This window comes from Nerophis lumbriciformis, linkage group LG09 (assembly GCF_033978685.3).
Source record: "Nerophis lumbriciformis linkage group LG09, RoL_Nlum_v2.1, whole genome shotgun sequence".
In the NCBI taxonomy this organism is placed as follows: Eukaryota; Metazoa; Chordata; class Actinopteri; order Syngnathiformes; family Syngnathidae; genus Nerophis; species Nerophis lumbriciformis.
The window spans coordinates 55130169-55153505 of NC_084556.2; the positions used below are offsets into that span (position 1 = coordinate 55130169).

General features: G+C 39.8%; 1 protein-coding gene across 1 annotated transcript in view; it reads right to left on the reverse strand.

The window, feature by feature from the left end:
• agbl1 (AGBL carboxypeptidase 1) overlaps positions 1–23337 on the reverse strand; it is a 115676-nt gene that overhangs the window by 3406 nt on the left and 88933 nt on the right. The window contains exons 20-25 of the mRNA XM_072913866.1: positions 13997–14177; positions 9780–9909; positions 4120–4251; positions 3931–3993; positions 2579–2692; positions 707–861 (exon numbers count right to left, since the gene is read on the reverse strand). Coding sequence (XP_072769967.1) covers positions 707–861; positions 2579–2692; positions 3931–3993; positions 4120–4251; positions 9780–9909; positions 13997–14177 — 775 coding nt within the window. The remainder of the gene's footprint in view (positions 1–706; positions 862–2578; positions 2693–3930; positions 3994–4119; positions 4252–9779; positions 9910–13996; positions 14178–23337) is intronic.

Here is a 23337-nt window from a genome sequence, read left to right on the forward strand (position 1 = left end):
AGTCAGACCTACACTGTTTCAATGTCCATTTCTCTGATGATGCAATTGTTGATGACTGAAGTGTTGATACCAACCAAACCTAACCCCCCCCCCCCCCCCCGCCCCCTCCCTCCATATCCCACAACCCCGGATTGTAAATAATGTAAATAATTCAATGTATATACTCTGATTAATGACTGTATTATGATGTTAGTATATATTTGATAGTATATATTTGTATCATGAATCTATTTATGTGGACCCCGACTTAAACAAGTGTGAAAAACTTATTGGGGTGTTATCATTTAGTGGTCAATTGTACGGAATATGTACTTCACTGTGCAACCTACTAGTAAAAGTCTCAATCAATCAATCAATCAATCAACAACAGCTGCAGTTACTCCTTCTGGACACACTGCCCCTTAGTGTTTTGGAAGAGAATTACAAGTCTGGCGCCACCTCAGCCACGGAAGAACTATAAATCAAACGTCAGAGGGGACGCAATCTACGTGATGCGAGGGTATACACCAGGCTGTGCACTGTGGAGGGACATTAGCCACTTCGAAGAATGCTACATTGGTTGAGGGCACGTTCGTTTTTTGTCGCTGTCAAATTTGCGGGACACAGCCAGAACGTGTTATCAACATGCATCATCACAATATAACAATCGTATAATTGATATTTATATTGTCTATAACACGCAACCCTAGACAGGATGACATCTTACTTGTGGGACTTATGGTCCTGGATGTTGTGGTCCAGGTTCATGTAACTGATCAGACTCGTGTCATAAAGTTCCTTTGTATCTTTAGTCACGGACAGCAGACTGTGGCAAAACTTCATTCCCATTTCTTCCAGCTCTCGGATTCCCATATGCAGACCCTTTGAAAGTAGAAAACAATTGTGAGAAAAACAAAGAGAGAGTCCAGCATTTGTGATTGGCATTAAAGGCTTTAATCAGGAACGGCGATCATATACTTTTTCACTAAAATGGGCAGGTACTGATTGGAGGCCCATCCCTAATTTGCATTTCTATAATCTATTGTCAAAGTACTGAAAGGGATCGGTACTCAAAATCTGATCAGACCTGAGGCCAAAAATGTTGATCGTGACATCCTTAGGGATGTCGGTCATTTTCAGGAGATCTTCAGGAGATCAACACTGTACTGAAGCCCAGAACACTCTACGCATTTCCCAGTTTTAGTTGAGAGATAAGGAAAGATTGGCCTGGCCCACTAGGATCCCTCTTTATGTTTGTCAACTTTATAGTCTGTACATTTAGAGTGATGTGATAATCAAACACTCTTGAAGTCTAGAATGAAAGAGTATATAAGAGAATTGACAGAGTGTGTGTACCTTCAGTGCTGAATGATGAGCAGAGGCAGAGTTTGGAGTGTTTTCTGTAGCTCGCTTTCCATGTTTATTTGTTTAAGTTTATATCCATTGTTTATTCCACTGTCCAGGTACGTGGAACATGTTTTCCGTGCCATTTGCTGTTTGACGCCAGTATCATGCTAATTAGCTGCTTGAAAGCGGGTGAATCAACTGTAGAAATAGCCTGCATGTATTCTAGCACATACGCTGCAATGGCTCTATATCAACTTTGTCCTGGCTAGCAGTCCCTCCGTTAAAATCCTTAAGTGGAGCTGAAGTGGCATCAGAGTCTGTGTCTCTTTTTACTAGCTTCGTTGTAGATGTTTCAGCAGATTTGAATTGCTGTTTTGGGCAGTAGATAGGATCTTTGATCCAAGACACAACTTACATTTAACTAAAATGTTATTTTCTTTGTGCTCGACAAAAGAAAAGTAGTGAGAATATCTCCATGTTAAGAAACTCGACTTCTGGCTCCGCCATGATGTCTTGTTAGCAAACACAAGCACGCCCCCGCCTCCTCTCCATCCACCCCATCCACCCACACAAAGCGCGCCTCTTTTCTTCCTTGTGACACAGAAGGACGACACTGCAGCGCTCCAATAAAACACACTCAGATCTTCTGTTTCTAGCCGATACTACATACAAAAATAACGTAAAATAAAGCAGTAACGCATCATGTAGTGACGGTAACTGAGTTACTGAATATAAAAAATAACACGTTAGACTACTATTTTCCGCCGAAAATAACGGCGTTACAGTAACGCGTTACAAAGTAACACGTTAGTCCCAACACTGTGTGTAAAGTAGTTGTGAAAAACACCAACACAACTGGAAGTGCCACCAAAATAAGAGCGCAGAACAGGAACAAGCACCAAACACAGAAGAACACCAACAAAACCCAACATAAAGGCAAGGACTGGTGTAACTTGTTGTCCATTGTTTAAAAACAACAGGGCCCTAATTTCTTATGCACAAAATAGTGCCTGAAATGTGCCACTTTTAAACGCCAACACGGGGAGTTTTAGAAAAATCCACTTGGCGGTAGAATAATGAACTCTAAACCTTGCTTGCACACTTTTTGCTGGCATAGCACAAAAACGGCAGGTAGAGTACTAAAAAAAGAGTAGACGAAAGAAATACTCCCAGGGGAATGGAACCTTTGCTCTTTTAACTTATTTTGTCTGTGTGTTAGTTATAATAACATAACTCAAACAATTTTGCAAACCTTGTATATTCCCTGGTCAAAACCATTGTAGGTGCTTTCCATGGTGTAACTTCTCAGCACGCCAATTTCTCTCCAGACAACAACTCTGGCAGTGGATGAACGCGACTTCTCCACCTAAGAAAATCAGATTAAATGTGCATTAGAAAAACATGCAATGTGTTTTGTGTTTACTTGGTTTGTGGTACAGTCGTCCCTCGCTTCAAATATTGCCGCTTCAATAATAATGGCGTTTGGAGGATCCTCCGGTTGCTGTGTTCTACAGAAGAAAACACTCAAAGCTACAATATTGTGTGAAAAGAGTGTTAAAGTGACTATACGGGTTCATGTTCATGTTCATGTTCAAGAAAGGTTTATGTTTATGTTAAAAAAATATATACATTTTATGCTCTAACTATGAAAATATCAAATTTATTGATAATAATCCTACTTTGCGGAAAAGTATTTAACAAGGTCAGGCCTGGAACCAATTGGCTGTGATAAATGAGGGATGACTGCATATTCAGCCTCATCAAAATATATCAATGTGGCAATATATAGCAATAATGTGTCTAATGATATAACATTGATTCTTAATATCCTAATGTCGAACGATAAAAAATAACATTTTACATTTTTTCAGTCATGTTTTGTTGACAATGAACTATGTAGAATATTGCAACATATTCCAATAATGTATGGTATGGTGATATGCATCGTACTGTAAAGTCCTTGCCAATACACAGCCTAAGTCTGATCAGTTCTTATAGATTAACTATGACTGAACAATAGTTTTACAATATAAGATTAAAACTATTGTTTTATGATGACATGTCGGACTAGCTAATGTGCTGTGTGATGATGACGTGTGTATGTACGTCTTTAGGGCAGGGATATTTCACTCAATTGTTGGGGGAGCCACATTTCCAGAAAGCTAAGGACATCTCCCTTCACTTTTTGTCTTAGTTTGTTTATTTTTCTAAGGAGCTTTGGCAAAAATATGAGTCTCTCACAAGTTTGTTTAACTATACTTGCGAGCCACCAGTTGAATAGCCCTGGAGGGAGTGTCATTGTAATTGTTCATATGTGCACATCAATAAGTCTGAAGAGTAAACATTGGCACTTTTTATGAGCATCACTTATGAGTGTAGCTAAAGTTTCCACAGCCTGTAGAAAGTTGACGTGAGACAGCGCACATTTCCACGTCAGTTTTGATGCATCTCATCGTACGGCAGGTTTTTGTGCCTACACAAGCTTTGTACATGTGGCCCCTGGTCTATGATAACATTGCTGTATGTATCGACCCAACAGCAATCATATTTGTATTGTAGTACACGTGACTTGGAATGATGAAATAGAGAGTTGACGGTATTTACCGTATAGTTGCAGCTGTTGAAAGAAAATGCTGGTGCAATACGATCTAAGGCCTTTGCAATAGCCTATAAAAACAGAGAAAGCCATTGTGAAAAAAACCCAACAGTGACATTTGCAACATTTCAACTCCAGAACAGGAGAGCAATTAATTTGACAGCATCAGGCTCTGCAAGACGCCAAACTTTGCTTACCCGATATCCAGGGTCCTCTTTCAGTCCCGCCGTGTCCACATCAGAACTTGACTGCCAGAGAGTTTCCTTCACGCTGCAGCCGTACAAAAATACATTCTTTTTTCGAGAGTGGCCATGATAGTCACAGAAGACCTGACAAAGAGGACATAAAAATGATTTTAAATGACCAGAAACAATTCAAGGTGTCTTAGGACAAATGAAAACAAAGTATTTAAAGGGGCTGTTAGCAACATTCACAAAAATAGGGTGCAGGAGGCGGGATTACTGGAGCCTCAGCCAGTGCGTCTTTTGCAGCCGTTTTATGATTGCTCAGCACAAGAAATACGTTACACACATACAGTTGTTGACAAAATACACTGTACATTATATACCTCAGCTAACTAAACTATGGAAATGTATAATATAATTCATATAGCAATACAGTCTCACTGCACAGCAGGCCAGCAGTTAGCCAAGTCCGGAATCCATGTTGAGGCACTGAGTGACGTGCCTCAACTGGCTGCTGTTCACCGCACCGTCTCTTCTCAGTATTTGAACGGCAAATGTGAAAATTCAGCGATTTTGAATAAAAATAATCTAAAACTGGTGAAGTTAAATGGAAAATAACTCTATAGTATAATCACTGGATACATATAACAATTGAATTAATTTTTTTCTTTTTACATTTTTTTCTTTCCATGATGGCAGGTGAGGCCCCACCTCACCTGCCTCTAGTGACTGCACGTCACTGGTAACTATACACAGTTTTAACAGGAACACTATGTTTGAATATAGGAACATGAAACAGTAATCTTTTAAGTCCTATGTATCAAAGTCAAGGCCTGTTATCTATGGCCCCCGGGATGATATTTGATTAGTATTAGAACCGGCCCGCAGGCCACAGCCGCTTGCTGCTCTTTTGCACGCACCAATACTCCATCAGTGTTGGCGCTAGGAATTTTCAAAATAGGGTCCCAGGCACCCCATCAAGTCATAAAAATGGGGTCCCACAGTAACTTTTTGGGGTCCCACTTTTTTGTGACCTGTTTGAAAACAAATGATAAATGTATGCATTATCCTGTTATATTTCACATTCTATATTGTGTTTTGGAAAAAGGTTGTCATAAACGTTACTTAATCCATTAAAAAAAAATAATACAAAAGAAAACACATTTTTATGCATATCTGACATCACATGGACAAAGATAAGACCTTCTGGAGGAAAGTTCTGCGGTCAGATGAATCAAAAATGGAGCTGTTTGGCCACAATACCCAACAATATGTTTGGAGGAGAAAAGGTGAGGCCTTTAATCCCAGGAACACCATTCCTACTGTCAAGCATGGTGGTGGTAGTATTATGCTCTGGGCCTGTTTTGCTGCCAATGGAACTGTTGCTTTACAGAGAGTAAATGGGACAATGAAAAAGGAGGATTAGCTCCAAATTGTTCAGGACAAGCTAAAATCATCAGCCCGGAGGTTGGGTCTTGGGCGCAGTTGGGTGTTCCAACAAAACAATGACCCCCAAACACACCTCAAAAGTGGTAAAGGAATGGCTAAATCAGGCTAGAATGAAGGTTTTAGAATGGCCTTCCCAAAGTCCTGACATAAACGTGTGGACAATGCTGAAGAAACAAGTCCATGTCAGAAAAGCAACACATTTAGCTGAACTGCACAAATTTTGTCAAGAGGAGTGGTCAAGTGGTCAAGCAGAAGCTTGTGGATGGCTACCAAAAGCGCCTTATTGCAGGTAAACTTGCCAAGGGACATGTAAGCAAATATGAACATTGCTGTATGTATACTTTTCACCCTCACATTTTCAGTAGAGCCATAATAAATTCATCAAAGAAGCAAACTTCATGAATGTTTTTTGTGAGCAACAAGTATGTGCTCCAATCACTACATCACAAAAACATAAGACTTGTAGAAACATTATGACATTATGTTCTTTACAAGTGTATGGCAGCACGGTGGAGGAGGGGTTAGTGCATCTGCCTCACAATACGAAGGTCCTGAGTAGTCTTGGGTTCAATCCCGGGCTCGGGATCTTTCTGTGTGGAGTTTGCATGTTCTCCCCGTGACTGCGTGGGTTCCCTCCGGGTACTCCGGCTTCCTCCCACCTCCAAAGACATGCACCTGGGGATAGGCCCCTCCCACCTCCAAAGACATGCACCTGGGGATAGGCCCCTCCCACATCCAAAGACATTGATAGGTTGATTGGAAACACTAAATGGTCCCTAGAGTGTGAATGTGAGTGTAAATGTTGTCTGTCTATCTGTGTTGGCCCTGGGATGAGGTGGCCACTTGTCCAGGGTGTACCCCGCCTTCCGCCCGATTGTAGCTGAGATAGGCTCCAGCACCCCCCACGACCCCAAAAGGGACAAGCGGTAGAAATGGATGGATGACTGCGTGGGTCAGACTGGATGTCAGAACAGACAGCGAACAACATTGAAGCCTTCGGTGTTGTTTCTTTTTGTAATTATGATTATTTATTGCTTTTATTATTTTTAATGAATAAAATAGCACAGGGCCCTGCGATAAGGTGGCGACTTGTCCAGGGTGTACACTGCCCTCTGCTCACGTGCAGCTGGAATAGGCTCCAACTCTACCCCCCACCACCACCCTGCGACATCAAGAGGGACAAGCGGTAGAAAATGGACCGATAGATGGAAAACAGCACAGTGAGCTCTGAGTATGTGCTTTTACTGCCATCTAGTGCCTACTGAAGTGAATTGATTGACTCATATTATGTTCTACATATGGTGAATGTTTATATTCACCTTGGAGAAAGCAAACCACCAGGTTTAAGTAAATAATGGTTGAGTCCATAATAAATGAAGGAGCCTTATGGACTTGGTTAACTCTCTCAGAGAAGAGGCGATACATTCAGACTTCGTAATGCAAAAGTGATAGCTCTATCCTGGGGGAGAGACTCCTTGTCTATCTTCACGTCAACATTAAGTTACAACTTATAGAGCAGGGGTGCTCACACTTTTTCTGCAGGCGAGCTACTTTTCAATTGATCAAGTCGTGGGGATCTACCTCATTCATATATATCATTTATATTTACTTATTTATGAAATATATGTTTTTGTTAACAAGTTAAAGGTGTTTAATGATAATGCAAGCATGTTTAACACATATAGTTAATATTGTTAATACATTAAAGGTGTTTAGTGATAATACAAGTATGTTTAATACATATAGTTAATATTGTTAACAAGTTAAAGGTGTTTAATGATAATGCAAGCATGTTTAACACATATAGTTAATATTGTTAATACATTAAAGGTGTTTAGTGATAATACAAGTATGTTTAATACATATAGTTAATATTGTTAACAAGTTAAAGGTGTTTAAAGATAATGCAAGCATGTTTAACACATATAGTTAATATTGTTAACAAGTTAAAGGTGGTTAAAAATAATACAAGCATGTTTAACACAAATAGTTATTATTGTTAACAACTTAAAGGTGGTTAAAGATAAAACAAGCATGTTTAACACATATAGTTAATATTGTTAACAAGTTAAAGGTGTTTAAAGATAATACAAGCATGTTTAACACATATAGATTCCTTTCTTTCATGAAGACAAGAATATAAGTTGGTGTATTACCTGATTGTGATGACTTGCATTGATTGGAATCAGACAGTGGTGCTGATAATGTCCGCATTTTCGAATGGAGGAGAAAAAAAGTCCTCCTTTCTGTCCAATACCACATGAAAGTGGTTGGTTTTTGGCATCTTATTTGTCCAGCTTCCGTACTCCTTTGTATACACTTTACAAGAAATACATTGTCGGCAAACTCCGTAGCTTGCTAGCTTGTGCACGCCAGCTTTCTGAGACTCTTATTTTGGTAGCGCAACTGTGCAGTCGGTCTTTGGAGTTTTGACGACAGGTACGGCGCCAGAGTCTGTTGAAATAAAGTGTTTCTCGCCTTCCAGTCGGTCATTTTAATGAGCTGGCAGCAGCCAGCGTCATCTCAGAAGACCCTCGGGTGCCGTGAATGTCAATCAAGTGACGAAAGTCACGTCATAGTGAAGATTTATGATCGCTCATTTTTAGGACTATTTTTTTAATGCCTGGCTGGTGATCGACTGACACACCCTCCGAGATCGACCGGTAGATCGCGATCGACGTAATGAGCACCCGTGATATAGAGGTTGTTTTCCGGTCACTTACACATGAACATCTCCTTACATGGTCAGGTTGTACACTCCTGAATGAACACACACCCACACAGAGAAAGAAGGAATATAAGAAGGTGGTTCGGCTCTTCCAAGTTAGGAGTGCATCATCATTTTTGACCTGACCTCCTCCAGGAACTGCAGTCCTGTATGATGACGCTCGCTTGAAATAAAGCAACTTTTGGTTCAGTAAAGAGTCTCCGACGTCTCTTTTGATCTAGCCGCACTGCCGTGTCACCCTTCTGGGCAGGGCCGGCCCGTGGCATAGGCCGTATAGGCAAATGCTAAGGGCGCCGTCCATCAGGGGGCGCCACGCCAGTGCCACAAATGTTGGAGAAAAAAAAAAGAAAAAAAAAGTTGGTATTATTATTTCTAAATACAAAAAATAATCCCACGTTAATTAAAATGCAAAGTAAAGCCTATTTAATAGAAATATTATTTGTTACAACATTACCCCCCCCGCACGGTGCGCCCCCTCCCTTCCCGTATCATGACTCTTTTTGGACGTCACCACATCAAAAAATCAACACAAGATGTCAAAACGGCCAAAACTGTCAGGTGCCCAGGGAAGAAAAAAGAGAAAAGAAGAGGAGGAGAAACGAGAAAAGACAGAGGTAGCAGGTAGGTAACGTTAGCCTACATGAAATTATTTGTCTGTTACAGAATGTGATAGTAACCTGGCTTTTTAGCATTAAGCTAATGTTACATGATTCGGCAATTGCTAATCAATAAATAGCTAGTTCTGTTTTAACGTCGGGTTAATATTGTGGAGGGGGCTAAATTGTTATGGAAAATAATAATGTAACGTTAGGTAATTACAGTACTCCCACCTTACATTCCTCAGGGACATTTGTATTAGATCTTTTAAGCAGGTGTTTTTTGTTTACTGGTTAGCTAATGTTTGCCCTGCAGGTAATAGTCACTTTTCCACCCCTTTATATATTAGGTATAGTTGTAAGTAAAAAAAAAAAGGTCAAAGACAAAGCTATTCAGTTTCTTGTGAGTATACACTTCACTGCCGATGTGGGGGGGCGCCACCTAAAATCTTGCCTAGGGCGCCAGATTGGTGAGGGCCGGGCCTGCTTCTGGGTGACAAAACCACAAATACATACCACTACTTTTAAGCCTGTGTAATATAAAATGAGTAATGCGTTTTTTAATCCAGTTCCTGTTGAAACCCTGGGCTTTTTTAGATACGTTTACAAGGAACAATTAAAATATTAATAGCAAGTTCATAAAAGCACAAGTTGAAAAAAAGCTTTAAACATTGAGATTTTTGTTGCAACTTTCTGAAAAATCTGTTGCAAATTTAGGCCCCAACGATCATAAAAAAGCAAGTGAAATTGTGGAGGTAGCAATCAATGGTCATCCAACATACCCACCCTGTCGTGATCTGAAATAAAGTGAACAGCTTGAAGGAAAAGTGTCTGGAACTGTAATATTTTGTTGAGACAAATTGACAATCACAAGACTCGCGAAAAATGTTCAATCTTACTAGGGGAGTTCGTCCAATACTGTTGAGGTAGTAAAGGAAGCCTTTGGTATGGTAGATTGTTGGACAGAGGAGAGGGTCTGGTTTGCTCCATTGGCGATTCAAGTCTTCTTTGTTCACATCACAACGATGCCTGCAATGGAACAAAGACAGATATTTGTTCAGCAATCAGGCGACTTCTCAGTCTGCCCACAATTTCTATTTATTTTACAATTTATTCTACAATTTTTGGCCGCTAAAAGTGCATCAATGTGATAAAAGGAACATTTGTTATTTAGATGACTAATCACAAAATTAATTATGCTTTGTTAGTAATATGCTGTTTATTTATAGTCATACATAGTCTATTATTAGTCTCATTTTTTTTATCACCACTGTTCCAAATAACGGCGTTACTAACGTCGTTACTTTTACTAGTAACCAGTAATTTAAATAATTACATTTACATTACACCAAAGTTAGCAAGACGTTTGATGAAACTTGGCATGCGACTTGTAATGCGCTTGTATGTCATCAACAAGACAACATCAAACAACATCAACAAGCAACATCAAACAACATCAACAAGACAACATCAAACAACATCAACAAGCAACATCAAACAACATCAACAAGACAACATCAGAAGCACAGCTAGTTCATTGCAGGAAATATTTATTTTGAATAATAGAAGCAACAACATTAAAATTAACTTTATATGACATAGAGGGACCATTACACAGCAAACACAACATAGACACTACTACTCCCAGTGAATAATGAACAACTAATCAATGATTGAAGTGACAAGTTTGCAATCCGACAATATTTATATTTTATTAACTAGCACTAACACAATCCATTGAAAAGATTCAACAGAGTTGCCGTAACTGTCCGCAAACAACGAGTCACAGCTGAGCTGATGCTACTCTGTCTTGGCGCTGACGTCACACTGATCACTAAGCAACAGCGAGTCACAGCTGAGCTGATGCTACTGTGTCTTGGCGCTGACGTCACACTGATCACTAAGCAACAGCCAGTCACAGCTGAGCTGATGCTACTCTGTCTTGGCGCTGACGTCTAAAACGTGTGTCCATTGTCCTCTCTTTACTCCCACGGTAGATCAACTCGTGTAATCCATTTCCTCTCTCTATCTACCTTCTGTCTCTCTACTATACCCCTTTATTTATTTTGAAACAGCCTCCAAAGAATCATGGACAGTTTTTTCTCTTTTGCTAAGTGTCTGCTGCTTATGTAAGGTTCAGTTGATTCTTTTTAAAATGAATACCAGTAACTTATTTATACATATACTTTTTAATTGTATCTATGAGTGTAGATTAAGCACACATAGATGTAAGAAAGAGTCAAACAATGGTGAATTCGACAGACGAAACTTGTAGATTTGTCCTAACCAAATATGACTTCACTACTATGGTAAAGCTAACATCACATACCCATATCAGTAAAGCTTATTTCCTGATTAGGCATGGGTATGGTTTACATTTTAAATGGTGCCTGTGCTAAGACAAGATACTTAAAAAAAGAAAGAAAACAGGCAGACTTTTGTCAACACAATTGTTGCGGGTTTGCTAAAGTAGAGCAGTGCACAGGGTGCAAAAAATATATCTGGTGAATGAATTAGTGAAAATGAAAAGTAAATAGAAATAAAAAAGTATTTACAAAATAAAGGAATGAAGACAACATCTACAGCTTTCAGATGCAGCTTACCTAATCCCACAGCGATTGAATGAACCGCCTCCCTTAAATAGTGAAAGCCCCTCCCTCGAGCATACCACTGACAGGGGAAAAAGCTTGATCAAACCAAACAATATTTTATAATGTTTTTAAAATAAATATATTTACATGGCCATAACATAATAAGTCCAAAATAAGACCACTTGGTCCCGTCATTTGGTCACAGTGATCGCTTGTGTGTGTGTAGTTTTTGTGTGTAGCCATCCAAATGTAATGTCTGTAATGTCCAAATAACGGAGGGGTGAGATTGTTTTTGTGAGAGCATGCCTGCGCCTGCTGTAAGCGTGCAACGTTGCCGTTGCGTACTCTCTCTGTCCTGGCCAGAGAGACTCAGACACTCGGAAATGCGATAGCTCGATCATCCCCAAGCGCTGCATTTCCACCACTTCCTTGCGCAGTGGCAACACCAGATGTTGGGGTACTCAGTAGGACCTCTTGCCTCTTTCAAACGGATGACATGCTCATCCAGCGCTGTCCTCCCTGAGTTGGCAGAAAACCGCTCCGGCAACTTCTGGAACACTTAGTTGAGTTGACTGGTCTGCTTTGGGGTGTGGTGGTCAAGAACATGTGCTCTGTTCTCAGCAAAGTCTACCAGGGTTGTTTCTTCCTCGCCTACGCTGTTCAGCTACTTCACCATCAAAGATACCACTGCATTTGGGATGGGGGCCTCCTTCCACTCCTTCAGCAGGTTGTTGTGAAAAGTTTTCCTTTTCTTTATCTTTTCAGGATGGTGGATCTTGTAGGTCACATGGCCCATCTTCCTGAGTACTTTGTAGGGGCCCTGCCACTTAGCTAGCAGCTTGCTCTTTGAAGATGGCAGGGGCAAGACATCTCCATGCCTGGCTTGTTGGTCGTACCACGCCTTTTCAGTACGTGGGCCTCACGCAGGTTGACCTCTGCCACTTCGCGATACTGGGCCAGGCGTTCTTTCATTTCCAGCACGTATTGCTCCACGTTGTAATCATTGGCTGTCGAGGTCGCAGCCTCCAAACTCTTCAATAGCAGGTCCAATGTGCTTAGGACCTTCCAGCCATAAATCAGTTCAAACGGGGGAAAGCCAGTGGAGACTTCAGGGACCTCCCAGTAGCCGTAACAGCAGGAACGGTAGCCACCGGTCCCAGTCACGCCTGGTGCCTGTGTCAAACTTTTGCAGCATGCTCTTCAGTGTTTGGTTAAATCGCTCTACCAGACCATCCGTCTGAGGGAGGTAAGGGGGGGTCTTGATTAGTTTTTTTCCTAACTGACAGTGGAAGAGCTGTATCAGTTTGCAGGTGAAGTTGGTTCCCTGGACAAAGAGGTTCCGAAGGTAGAAAGGGGCATGGGGTGGGGCAAAGTGTTTTGTGCTAGAAAATAACATTTTGTAAATGTTAGCACAGGGAGCCAAGAAACTAATGGTACCGGGACCATGTCGACCCCTTGTTGTACACCTGGCACATACCTTACCTTGGGTAGGACATTTAGGCCGCGACAAAATTTACTTACGAGTAGCATCCAGGTTTTAATGGCCGTCTATGTACAGATTTTTTGCAAGACCTGTCCCACATGCCAAAAGACTTGTAACATCCATGAAACAGACCAAGCTTGTTTTCAATAACCCCATTTTGGCATACAGTCATGGGCATTGTGGGTCCGTTAGTAAAGCGCACCAGTATATTTTAGTCATTAGTGATTATGCAACAATATTTCCCCTCACTACTGTTACCGCTCCTGCTGTGCTGCGATGCCTGGTGCAGTTGTTCTCCAGGACAGCTTTGCCCAAAGTGTCTTTTAGGTCTGGCTCCCCTGCTTGCAGAACTTTTTTCAAAGCGTTGCTTTCGGTATGACTTCCACTGGTCTTTTATAGCCTCTTCAAATAAACTAATGTCCAGGGTGGAAAAGGGATTACAGTAAGAGGTTTCCTTTATGTCTCCCTTCTCCAGACTTGTCCCAGCACTTGCTCTGACCTCGGCTTGCATGACCACAGGACCTGTTAAGTGTGTCCCTGTGCTGTTTTCTATCAGCACATCCAATAAAACTGGTAAGTCCCATCCAAGATGGCTGCCACCTGTCAATCGGCCCTTTTCCACCGCAGGAACGTTTTCAGGAACTTTCCCAATTACCCAGGTAAATAAAGTTCACCTTGTGTTTCCACCAAAAACTACTAATACAAAATACCTAAACTATGTGCTGTGATTCGTGCTGATATTGTATCGGCTCAATATCGCTATCGGCCAAAACTCAAACCTTCAGTTTCATCGGGACACCCCCTAAATTAATGAGACCAAAATGTTGCAATTGAGCATCAAATCGACTTTGGAGAAATGCATGCTATGAGCCCAACACACATCATCCATACTGTCCAAATCAGGGTTTCTCAACAGTGCTTCGGAAGCAAACTATAAACATCTATAGCAAAGATTTATTAAAAAAACCAAACACTGATTTACTATTTACTGTTTTTGATACACAATAAATCAAGTAAACAACCAGTCTCTCTTTGTACTCACATTCCATTAATGACTCCATCTGGATTTAATATGGGGACGATCTTGAAGACGAAGGTTTCTCTCAGTGCCGTGGCTACTGGATCTCTACTGCATAGAAACTCCAGGGTGCCCTTCATTACCCAGCTAGCGTTGGGCTCACCAGGATGTACGCGACTTGTCAGCACAATACAGGGCCGATTACCTGGAGGGAAAAAAAATAAATGATAGTTTTTGTTGTAATAATAACAAAGTCATTGCTACAGTTTATTGACTGGTGATGGGTATGCTTCAGCTCAACTAGAACCCTAATAAAGACATGCAGTACAGAAAATGGAAGTGTTACTGCTTGTTACACCATGCTGTGCCTTATTTGAAGTTTTTGGTGTTTTTCAGGGTGTAGTGTTTTACTTCCTGTCTTGTGCTTTAATTTAGGTGACACTTGCACTTTTGTGTCTTCCTGCAGTGACTTTATACCTGCTTTGGAGCGCGGTTTCCCTGCACCTGTTTTGTGTCACCAATCAGGACTATTTAAGTTGAGTCACAAAGCTGAAGCCAATGCTATACCAGCCAAAACCTTCCTCTAGACAACCCTCCTCCCACCCGTGAATGGTGCACCCACGGTGGGTGACAGCGTCTCGTATCCGCTTCCTGAGGGCCCGGCTAGTGCTGGTAGTCCTACGTCCAGCCCAGTAGCCTGCTCCTGCTCGACCTCCAGCCCAGCAGTCTGCTCCTGCTCGACCTCCAGCCCAGCGGCCTGCTGCTCCAGCTCTGCGGACGCCACGAGCAACTCCAGTGGGTCTGCAGATACTACAGCAACTCCACTGGGTCTACAGACGCCACCAGCAACTACAGTGGGTCTGCAGATACTACAGCAACTCCGATGGGTCTACAGACGCCACCAGCAACTACAGTGGGTCTGAAGACACCACCAGTGTCGCATCCAGTCCTGGAGTCAGCTCCAGTGTCGCATCCAGTCCTGCGGTCATCTCCAGCGTCGCATCCAGTCATGCAGTCAGTTCCAGCATCGCATCCAGTTCTGCAGCATCTACATTTTACAGCTTGCCTTTTGCTCGCCCTCCTCGCTTGCTGCGGAGGTGCCCGTCTGGCGCCCGCAACCAACCTCTCAGCAAAGAATGTGGCTGTTCCATGGACGCTCTCTGCGTCATTGGCAGAAACACCTAAGCCCTGGGTGTTGACCTTCATGGCTGCTGGAGCGCTGTCCTCACCCAGGTCAGCTCCCTCATCAAACACGAAATCGCTTTGTGTCACATGCCTTATTTAAATGTTTTCGGTGTTTTTCTATAAAAGACTCTAAGGCAGTTCTATTTAACTGACGGCCTGTAGCAAAATCCAGCCCGGGAACGACATCATACCAGCCCCTGAGTTCAGTTCAAAAGTTGGAAGACAAACATTTTTGCAGTAAATTCCTAAAAAAAACTGATTGCTTCTCTTGCATGAAGGAACTTGGACTATAATAAAATATTGCCATATCCTTGGATTTAAATTTGAACCTTGCTAGCAGACATAGAACAAGATTGACTATTGGAAAATCATTATTCTCAATATTTCTTTTGAATTAATAAGATTTTGTAAAGGTATGATTGACAAGGGCGGCGTGGCGAAGTTGGTAGAGTGGCCGTGCCAGCAATCGGAGTGTTGCTGGTTACTGGGGTTCAATCCCCACCTTCTACCATCCTAGTCACGTCCGTTGTGTCCTTGGGCAAGACACTTCACCCCTTGCTCCTGATGGCTGATGGTTAGCGCCTGGCATGGCTATCAGTGTGTGAATGTGTGTGTGAATGGGTGAATGTGGTAATAGTGTCAAAGCGCTTTGAGTACCTTGGAGGTAGAAAAGCGCTATACAAGTATAACCCATTTATCATTTAAGTAGCACTTGTCCGTACATTATACAGAACGTGTTCTCTTTTCATGAAGATAACTAAGTACAAAAACATTTCCAATGCCAAAGTGTTGCATAGAAGCTACCATAGAAACACAAAAGCAACCACAGTTCCTCCGTGGTTTGTGGTATGGCAATTTTAAAAGGTGCCATTAATATTATTGGAACACAGTGTTTAGAGCCCAAATGTGCATTTTACATGTACCGTACATTTCGGAATATAAGCTGCAACTTTTTTCCTACGCTTTTTTCCTGCGGCTAATAAAACAGTATAAAAATAATTTATGGATTATAATAAATCTAATAGTTTCTATTAAACACATGCAAAGACACTTAAATTGTGTATTATTAATTATTAATTGTGCTATGGCACCATCTTTTGCATGAGTTTACTCACTGAAGGTACTGCAGTTCTGCATTGTCCTTCTGTTTAAACCAGAGCTTTCAACCAGAAGTACAATTGCCGTTCTGTCTTCAAGCCGTCCTTGGCGTTTCTACTCGTACGGATTCTTCATATATCACATATGTAAATTTTACAATGCAACTAAAACAATTCTTACTTACTAAACCGTCTCATGTGTGATGTCTGGAGTTTTTCATGCATATTTGTACATGCTATCGTAATGTATTGAAGCTAGCGTAGTTGGCATTAGCTGATATGCTAACACGTTTACGAGTGTCTGTCTTAGCATTATTAACTTACAATGGCATTCTTTTTGTATTGTTTCAGTTTCTTTCAAATCCCTAAGTGAATTCATAAAGACATCACCGTGGTTATTGAGTCTGTTTAGCTGATTGGAGAACTAGCTTCCACAGTAGTTAGCTGATTGGAGACCTAGCTTCCACAGTAGTTAGCTGATTGGAGAACTAGCTTCCACAGTAGTTAGCTGATTGGAGAACTAGCTTCCACAGTAGTTAGCTGATTGGAGAACTAGCTTCCACAGTAGTTAGCTGATTGGAGAACTAGCTTCCACAGTAGTTGGTCCATGATGACGACTTGTGTTTTGTTTGATCAGCCGTTTTACTGTTTGGAAACAATTGAGGTATGTAAATAATTATTTATAAAATCTTTCCGTGTAAATAACTAATTTCACAACTCATTTATCTCTGGCTTATAGTCAGAGGTGGGTAGTAACGCGCTACATTTACTCCGTTACATCTACTTGAGTAACTTTTGGGATAAATTGTACTTCTAAGAGTAGTTTTAATGCAACATACTTTTACTTTTACTTGAGTATATTTATAGAGAAGAAACGCTACTTTTACTCCGCTACTTTTATCTACATTCAGCTCGCTACTCGCTACTAATCTTTATCCATCTGTTAATGCACGCTTTGTTTGTTTTGGTCTGTCAGACAGACCTTCATAGTGCCTGCGTTTCAACAAATTCAGTCACTGGTGACGTTCACTCCGTTCCACCAATCAGATGCAGTCACTGGTGACGTTGGACCAATCAAACAGAGCCAGGGGTCACATGACCTGACTTAAAGAAGTTGAAAAACTTATTGGGGTGTTACCATTTAGTGGTCAATTGTACGGAATACGTACTGTACTGTGCAATCTACTAATACAAGTTCCAATCAATCAATCAAAAGTGTGAAGGAAAAAAGACCATTTTTTATTTCAACCGTACATCCCGTCAAAAGCCTAAAGACTGACTGCACAGTTCCTGTCTTCACAATAAAAGTGCCGCTCCATCGCGCCTGCGCTTTCAAAATAAGAGTCTCCGAAAGCCTGCGCAAACAAGCTAGCAAGCTACGGAGTTTGCCGCCAATGTATTTCTTGTAAAGTGTATAAAAACGAATATGGAAGCTGGACATATAAGATGCCAAAAACCAACCACTTTCATGTGGTATTAGACAGAAAGGAGGAACTTTTTTTCTCCTCCTTTTGAAAACGTGGACGTTTGTCATCACTACTGTCTGATTACAATCAATGCAAGTCATCAGAATCAGGTAATACACCAACTTATATTCTTGTCTTCATGAAAGAAAGGAATCTATATGTGTTAAACATGCATGTATATTCATTAAAACACTATTAACATGTAAACAAAAACGGCAAAAAAAATAAATATAAATTATATACTGTATATATCAATGTATGTATATACATATATATATATATATATATATATATATATATATATATATATATATATATATATATATATATGTATATATGTGTGTGTGTATGTATATATATATGTATATATATATATATATATATATATATATATATATATATATATATATATATATATATATATATATATATATATATGATGTGTGTGTGTATGTTACTCATCAGTTACTCAGTACTTGAGTAGTTTTTTTACAACATACTTTTTACTTTTACTCAAGTAAATATTTGGGTGACTACTCCTTACTTTTACTTGAGTAATAAATCTCTAAAGTAACAGTACTCTTACTTGAGTACAATTTCTGGCTACTCTACCCACCTCTGCTTATAGTCCGAGTGCGGACTATAAGGAATACAGGAAATAATTTTTTGTTGAAATTTAGTGGCTGCGGCTTTTGTACCGGTGCGCTCTATAGTCCAGAAAATACAGTATATTGTAGCGATTGCTTTAAGGACATCATTCACTACACCTGTTTACTTGAATTTGTCCTCATTATTCCCTGCCATTGTTCTATTGTGCACATAACAATGTTGTTCTTGTTTACCATTCATACATGCAGTTAGGAGTGAGTCATTTGGTGCGGCCCTTTAAGTGACCGTCAAGAGTTTTATCCAAAGGTGGGGGTTTGTTGTGACCGCCATTTTGAGTCACTTAATGAAAAAAGATACTTCTGCTCTTGGTTTGAATAAACGGCGCACACATTTGTGTGTCAAAGATATTTCAAGTTGTCTTGCTTTTGCTTTACAAGCGCAACAATATTTGCTTATAAAGGTTGGTCTGCGTGATTGAGTAAAATGTCATTTTATTTGAAAAAGGGACGATACAGTTCAACATTTTTACAAAACAATTAATTCACTGATGTACTGTTTTGGCAAACTCCAAAGAAAGCCTTCACCCAAACAGAAGGGCCTCATGTCCAATTGTGAGTTTGGCTCCCATTTCCCCCCAGAGGACAGAACTGGAATTACAGACAACATTTCCCAACAGCTGAGGACCATCAGCAATCAGGAAGGCTCACCTGAAGCAATCAGGAAGGCTCTCATCTGAAGCAATCAGGAAGGCTCACCTGAAGCAATCAAATCCACTCCTTTTAAGTCTGCAGCTCCAGCTCAAACTTTAGGCCAACAAACCCTGCCCTAGGAGAATTGGCCAAATACAGAAGTGACAACTGTTTACAGAGACCAGGGTGGCTGACGGTGAGATGACTTTATATTATTTTGATGTTTTGATTTGATATGTTGAATTGATTTTAATTGCCAAGTGGTTGGTTGTTAAATGTTTAAATGCTAGTGATGGGTTGATGAGACGTCATGAAGCGTTTCGACACATTGCAAAACTGTACTGATACTGTGTCGATACTAAATACTGACATCTGCTAGACATTAAAAATCCCTACAGGAAAACTATGGACCGACTCAACTGACACTGATTTTATGACCTAGTATATACAATAATATAAACCAAGTCATTGTATTTCATTTAGGATTATTTCATAACTTCATTTAAATAAAAATATATTTTTTATCTTTTTTAGATACAGTCAATAAATAATGTGAACATGTATCATAACATGGAAATCTAAGAGAAGGTGTTGTGAATGAGGATGCTTGTGGACTGGGAATTTTTTAATTTATTTTTTTACACATTTTTATAAAAAAAAAAACAGTTTTTCCAACATATTAAATTTTTAAGGTTTTTCACCTTATAACTATTTGATGGAAAAAAGAGACAATCTGGTCCAAAATAAAAGGAGAAACAGAGATTTGTCTCATCATTGGATTAAATCAAAGAGTGAAGTCCCAGTGTAACCCCGGGTCAAAAAGTCAAAAAACCTTTTCAAGTTAGGGGAGCAAACAAACAAACAAACAAAACCTAACTTGACATGTACTGTCAGATAGTTTCTAGCTCTTATTGCTCATTTCCAACTATTGTCCCAAGATGGTCTTTAAATAAATAACATACTCTAAAACAATATACAATCAATCAATATACTAAAATAACACAATGAAATAAGATACAAAATACAAGGTAAGTACAAACAGGGCCAAGTTAATGTGTTCGCTCATATTCATACTCCATGAACAATAACGTACAACGTTTCATTTCTTTACTTAATCCGTTCCATAGTTTGATTCCACGAACTGATATACTGATGGTTTTAAGTGTTGTACGTGCATACAAATGTTTTAAATTACATTTTTCTCTAAGATTATATTTCTCCTCTTTTAATGAGAAGAATTGTTGAACATTCTTGGCTAGCAGGTTTTAGTTTGCAAATTCACTATATTGTTGAATTTCAATATTTTCCATTTAACAAATAAAGGCTTAATATGTTCTCTATATCCAACATTATGTATTATTCTAGCTGCTCTTTTTTATAACACGGTTAGTGACTGAAGCGTACTTGTGTAGTTGTTTCCCAATATTTCTAAACAACAACTCAGAAATGGTAACACTCGCAAGCAGTAAAGAATATGAAATGATTTATACATTTTTAGCTTTTTTCATTATTGTTGTATTTCTTTCAACCTTTTGTTGTATATCTTTATCTGAGTACAGTTCATTATATCATCAATCATTCCACCTAGAGATTTGACTTCATTTACTCTTTCAATTTCTATTCCGTCTTTTTGTATTTGCGTTTGACTTTCTCGTCTACTGTTACCGAATAACTTTATTTTAGTCTTACTTAGATTCTAAGTTAGTCTGTTTTTGTCAAACCATCTCTTTTTTTTTTTCATTTCTTCTGTTAATATTTGTATTATCTTCTGTGTGTTCTCCCCTGAACAAAACGCTGTTGTATCGTCCGCGTATAATACTAACTTTAAATCTTTTGGAACTTGACCATTATCATTTATATAAAGATTGAACCATTTTTGGTCTCAGTTTTGATCCCTGAGGTACGCCACAGGATATGTTTAGTGTTGTAGACGTGTGTTCGCCTAGCTTCACTCATTGCTTCCTGTTGGTGAAGTAGCTTCTTATCCAGTTTAAGACCAACCCTCTGATGCCATACCATTCAAATATTGTGATTAATTGTGTCAAATGCTTTCTTTACTGCTGCTGTTTACAATCTATTGCATTGGAAATGTCCTCTGTTTGTTGGATTAAAGCCATTAATGTTGAAATATTAGAAATATTATTGGTTCTCAGCGAGTATTCTATGTTTGTTTATGAAATCGTCCAATCTGTTATTTCAATGATTTTTAGAACATTGTGGAAGTAAAGAAAGAGGTCTATAATTTGTAAATTGGTGTTTGTCGCCAGTCTTATAAATCAGTGCAACTTTAGCTATTTTCATTTTGATTGGGAATTTGCCAATTTGAAATGATAGATTAGTGATATACATAAATGGTACCGATTTCTCTTCAATGACCTCTTTTATCGTTTCCATCACGATTGAAGTCTCGTGATGGAGTGTGTGTGTGTGTGTGTGTGTTCTACAAACCAAGAGAAAGGTGATCTATGTTTACTGTGTGGATTCTTACCAAGAGGCTTTTTCTTTCTTTTGCTCAAAATATTTTCAAACTTTTCACTTAGTACAGCGACATGCTTTTAAAAGAAACATTTAGCTCTCATCGCCACAGCAATTTGGAAGGAAAAAAAGCCAAGGAAAAGGTGTTGTTATTGGTTGAAGATATTTTAAGAGTCGAGCTTCTATAAATGATAATAAACAACTAAAATACAAACAAGTACCTAAATAACTAACATGTGCAAGGCTAATAAGATAGTGGTGGTGAATGTGACATAGTAGTTGGTGAATGATGAGGTGAACAGTGAAAGTGACAGGGTTATTTCACAGGAAGAGGTCTGACAATCTGTGACTTTTTAGCGTTAATCGGAGTGATTATAAAAGTGTGGAGAAAGGCTCCGGTGCTAAAAACACTAATGAATAAAACTCAAAATGTAATAGATTGTTTTTTTCCCAATATGTGACATTGATGTCAGCGGATTTTCTTTTTGTCCATTACTTTAAAACCTGCTTGTAGAAAATGTCATGGGTGGGATTGTAGAGCCCAACTTCTTACACAATAGGACACATTTGAAAAGTCATCGGAGTTCATTTCTCATTAGCGCAAAACAATTGAGGTTACTTTTTTGTTACTTTTGTGACTTTCTTTGTGATTTTTAAATTCACGTTGTAGGTCTACAAGTATCCCTACTTATTTAAATACAGTAAACTTCTGTATTTCTCTATTTTGCAAAGTCATTTTGGATTGAATGTTTGCATGTTCTCCCTGTGACTGCATTGCTTTTCTTTGAGTACTCCAACTTCCTCCCATCTCCAAAGAAGTTCATTGGCCGGAGTGCAGCTGGGATAGGCTCCAGCCCACCCAGATGGGTGAAAGGCATACCGTATTTTCCGCACTATAAGGCGCACCTAAAAACCACAAATTTTCTCAAAAGCTGACAGTGCGCCTTATAACCCGGTGCGCTTTATATATGGATAAATATTAAGATTCATTTTCATAAAGTTTAGGTCTCGCAACTACGGTAAACAGCCGCCATCTTTTTTCCCCGTAGAAGAAGCGCGCGGTGCATGCTGGGATATGTGACGTTTCATTTCCATTTGTGTGTTTATGTAAAGACCCCAAAATGGCTCCTATTAAGTGTGTTGTCTGTCTAATTATAAATAATGCAGACGAGGCGTGTTAACTGAGTTCTCAACGTTTTCTCACAGCGTGCTCATAACCACATTCTAACTCCCAGCATACAACAACGCTTCTCAGGGCTACCGCGCATGCTCGTCACTATCGTTGCATGCTGGGTAGTGTAGTTGTTATATTTGCTAGCTCATAACAGCACATTGAGAGACACGCTTACGCGCTTAATTCAATACTCGCCGTCATTCCGGGTGGATTGACAAAAGACCTCCAGCCGCTAGATATTGCTGTCAACAGGGCATTCGAAGCTAGACTGCTAACTGCGTGGGAACAATGGATGACAGAAGGCGAACACACCTTCACTAAGACGAGGAGGCAGCGCCAGACGACGCCAACATCTGCCAGTGGATCGTAAATTTGCCCAACTTTTCACTTCGGACACCGAAGACGAAGGATTTACGAATGAAGAATAACTTCAGAAAGTGAGCGCTATGTTTATTTTGTGTGTTGTGACATTAACGTTCGAGCAACATTATGTTGCTATTGCTCTGCACTATTTTGAATTTTACTATGTTTGTGATTGCACATTTGCGTACATTTTGGGAGTGAACAGAGTTGTTAGAACGCTGGTTTTTAATATATTATTAAAGTTTGACTGACCTATCTGACTGTTTTTTTGACATTCCCTTTAGCGCAGCGTAGGCGCGGCTTATAG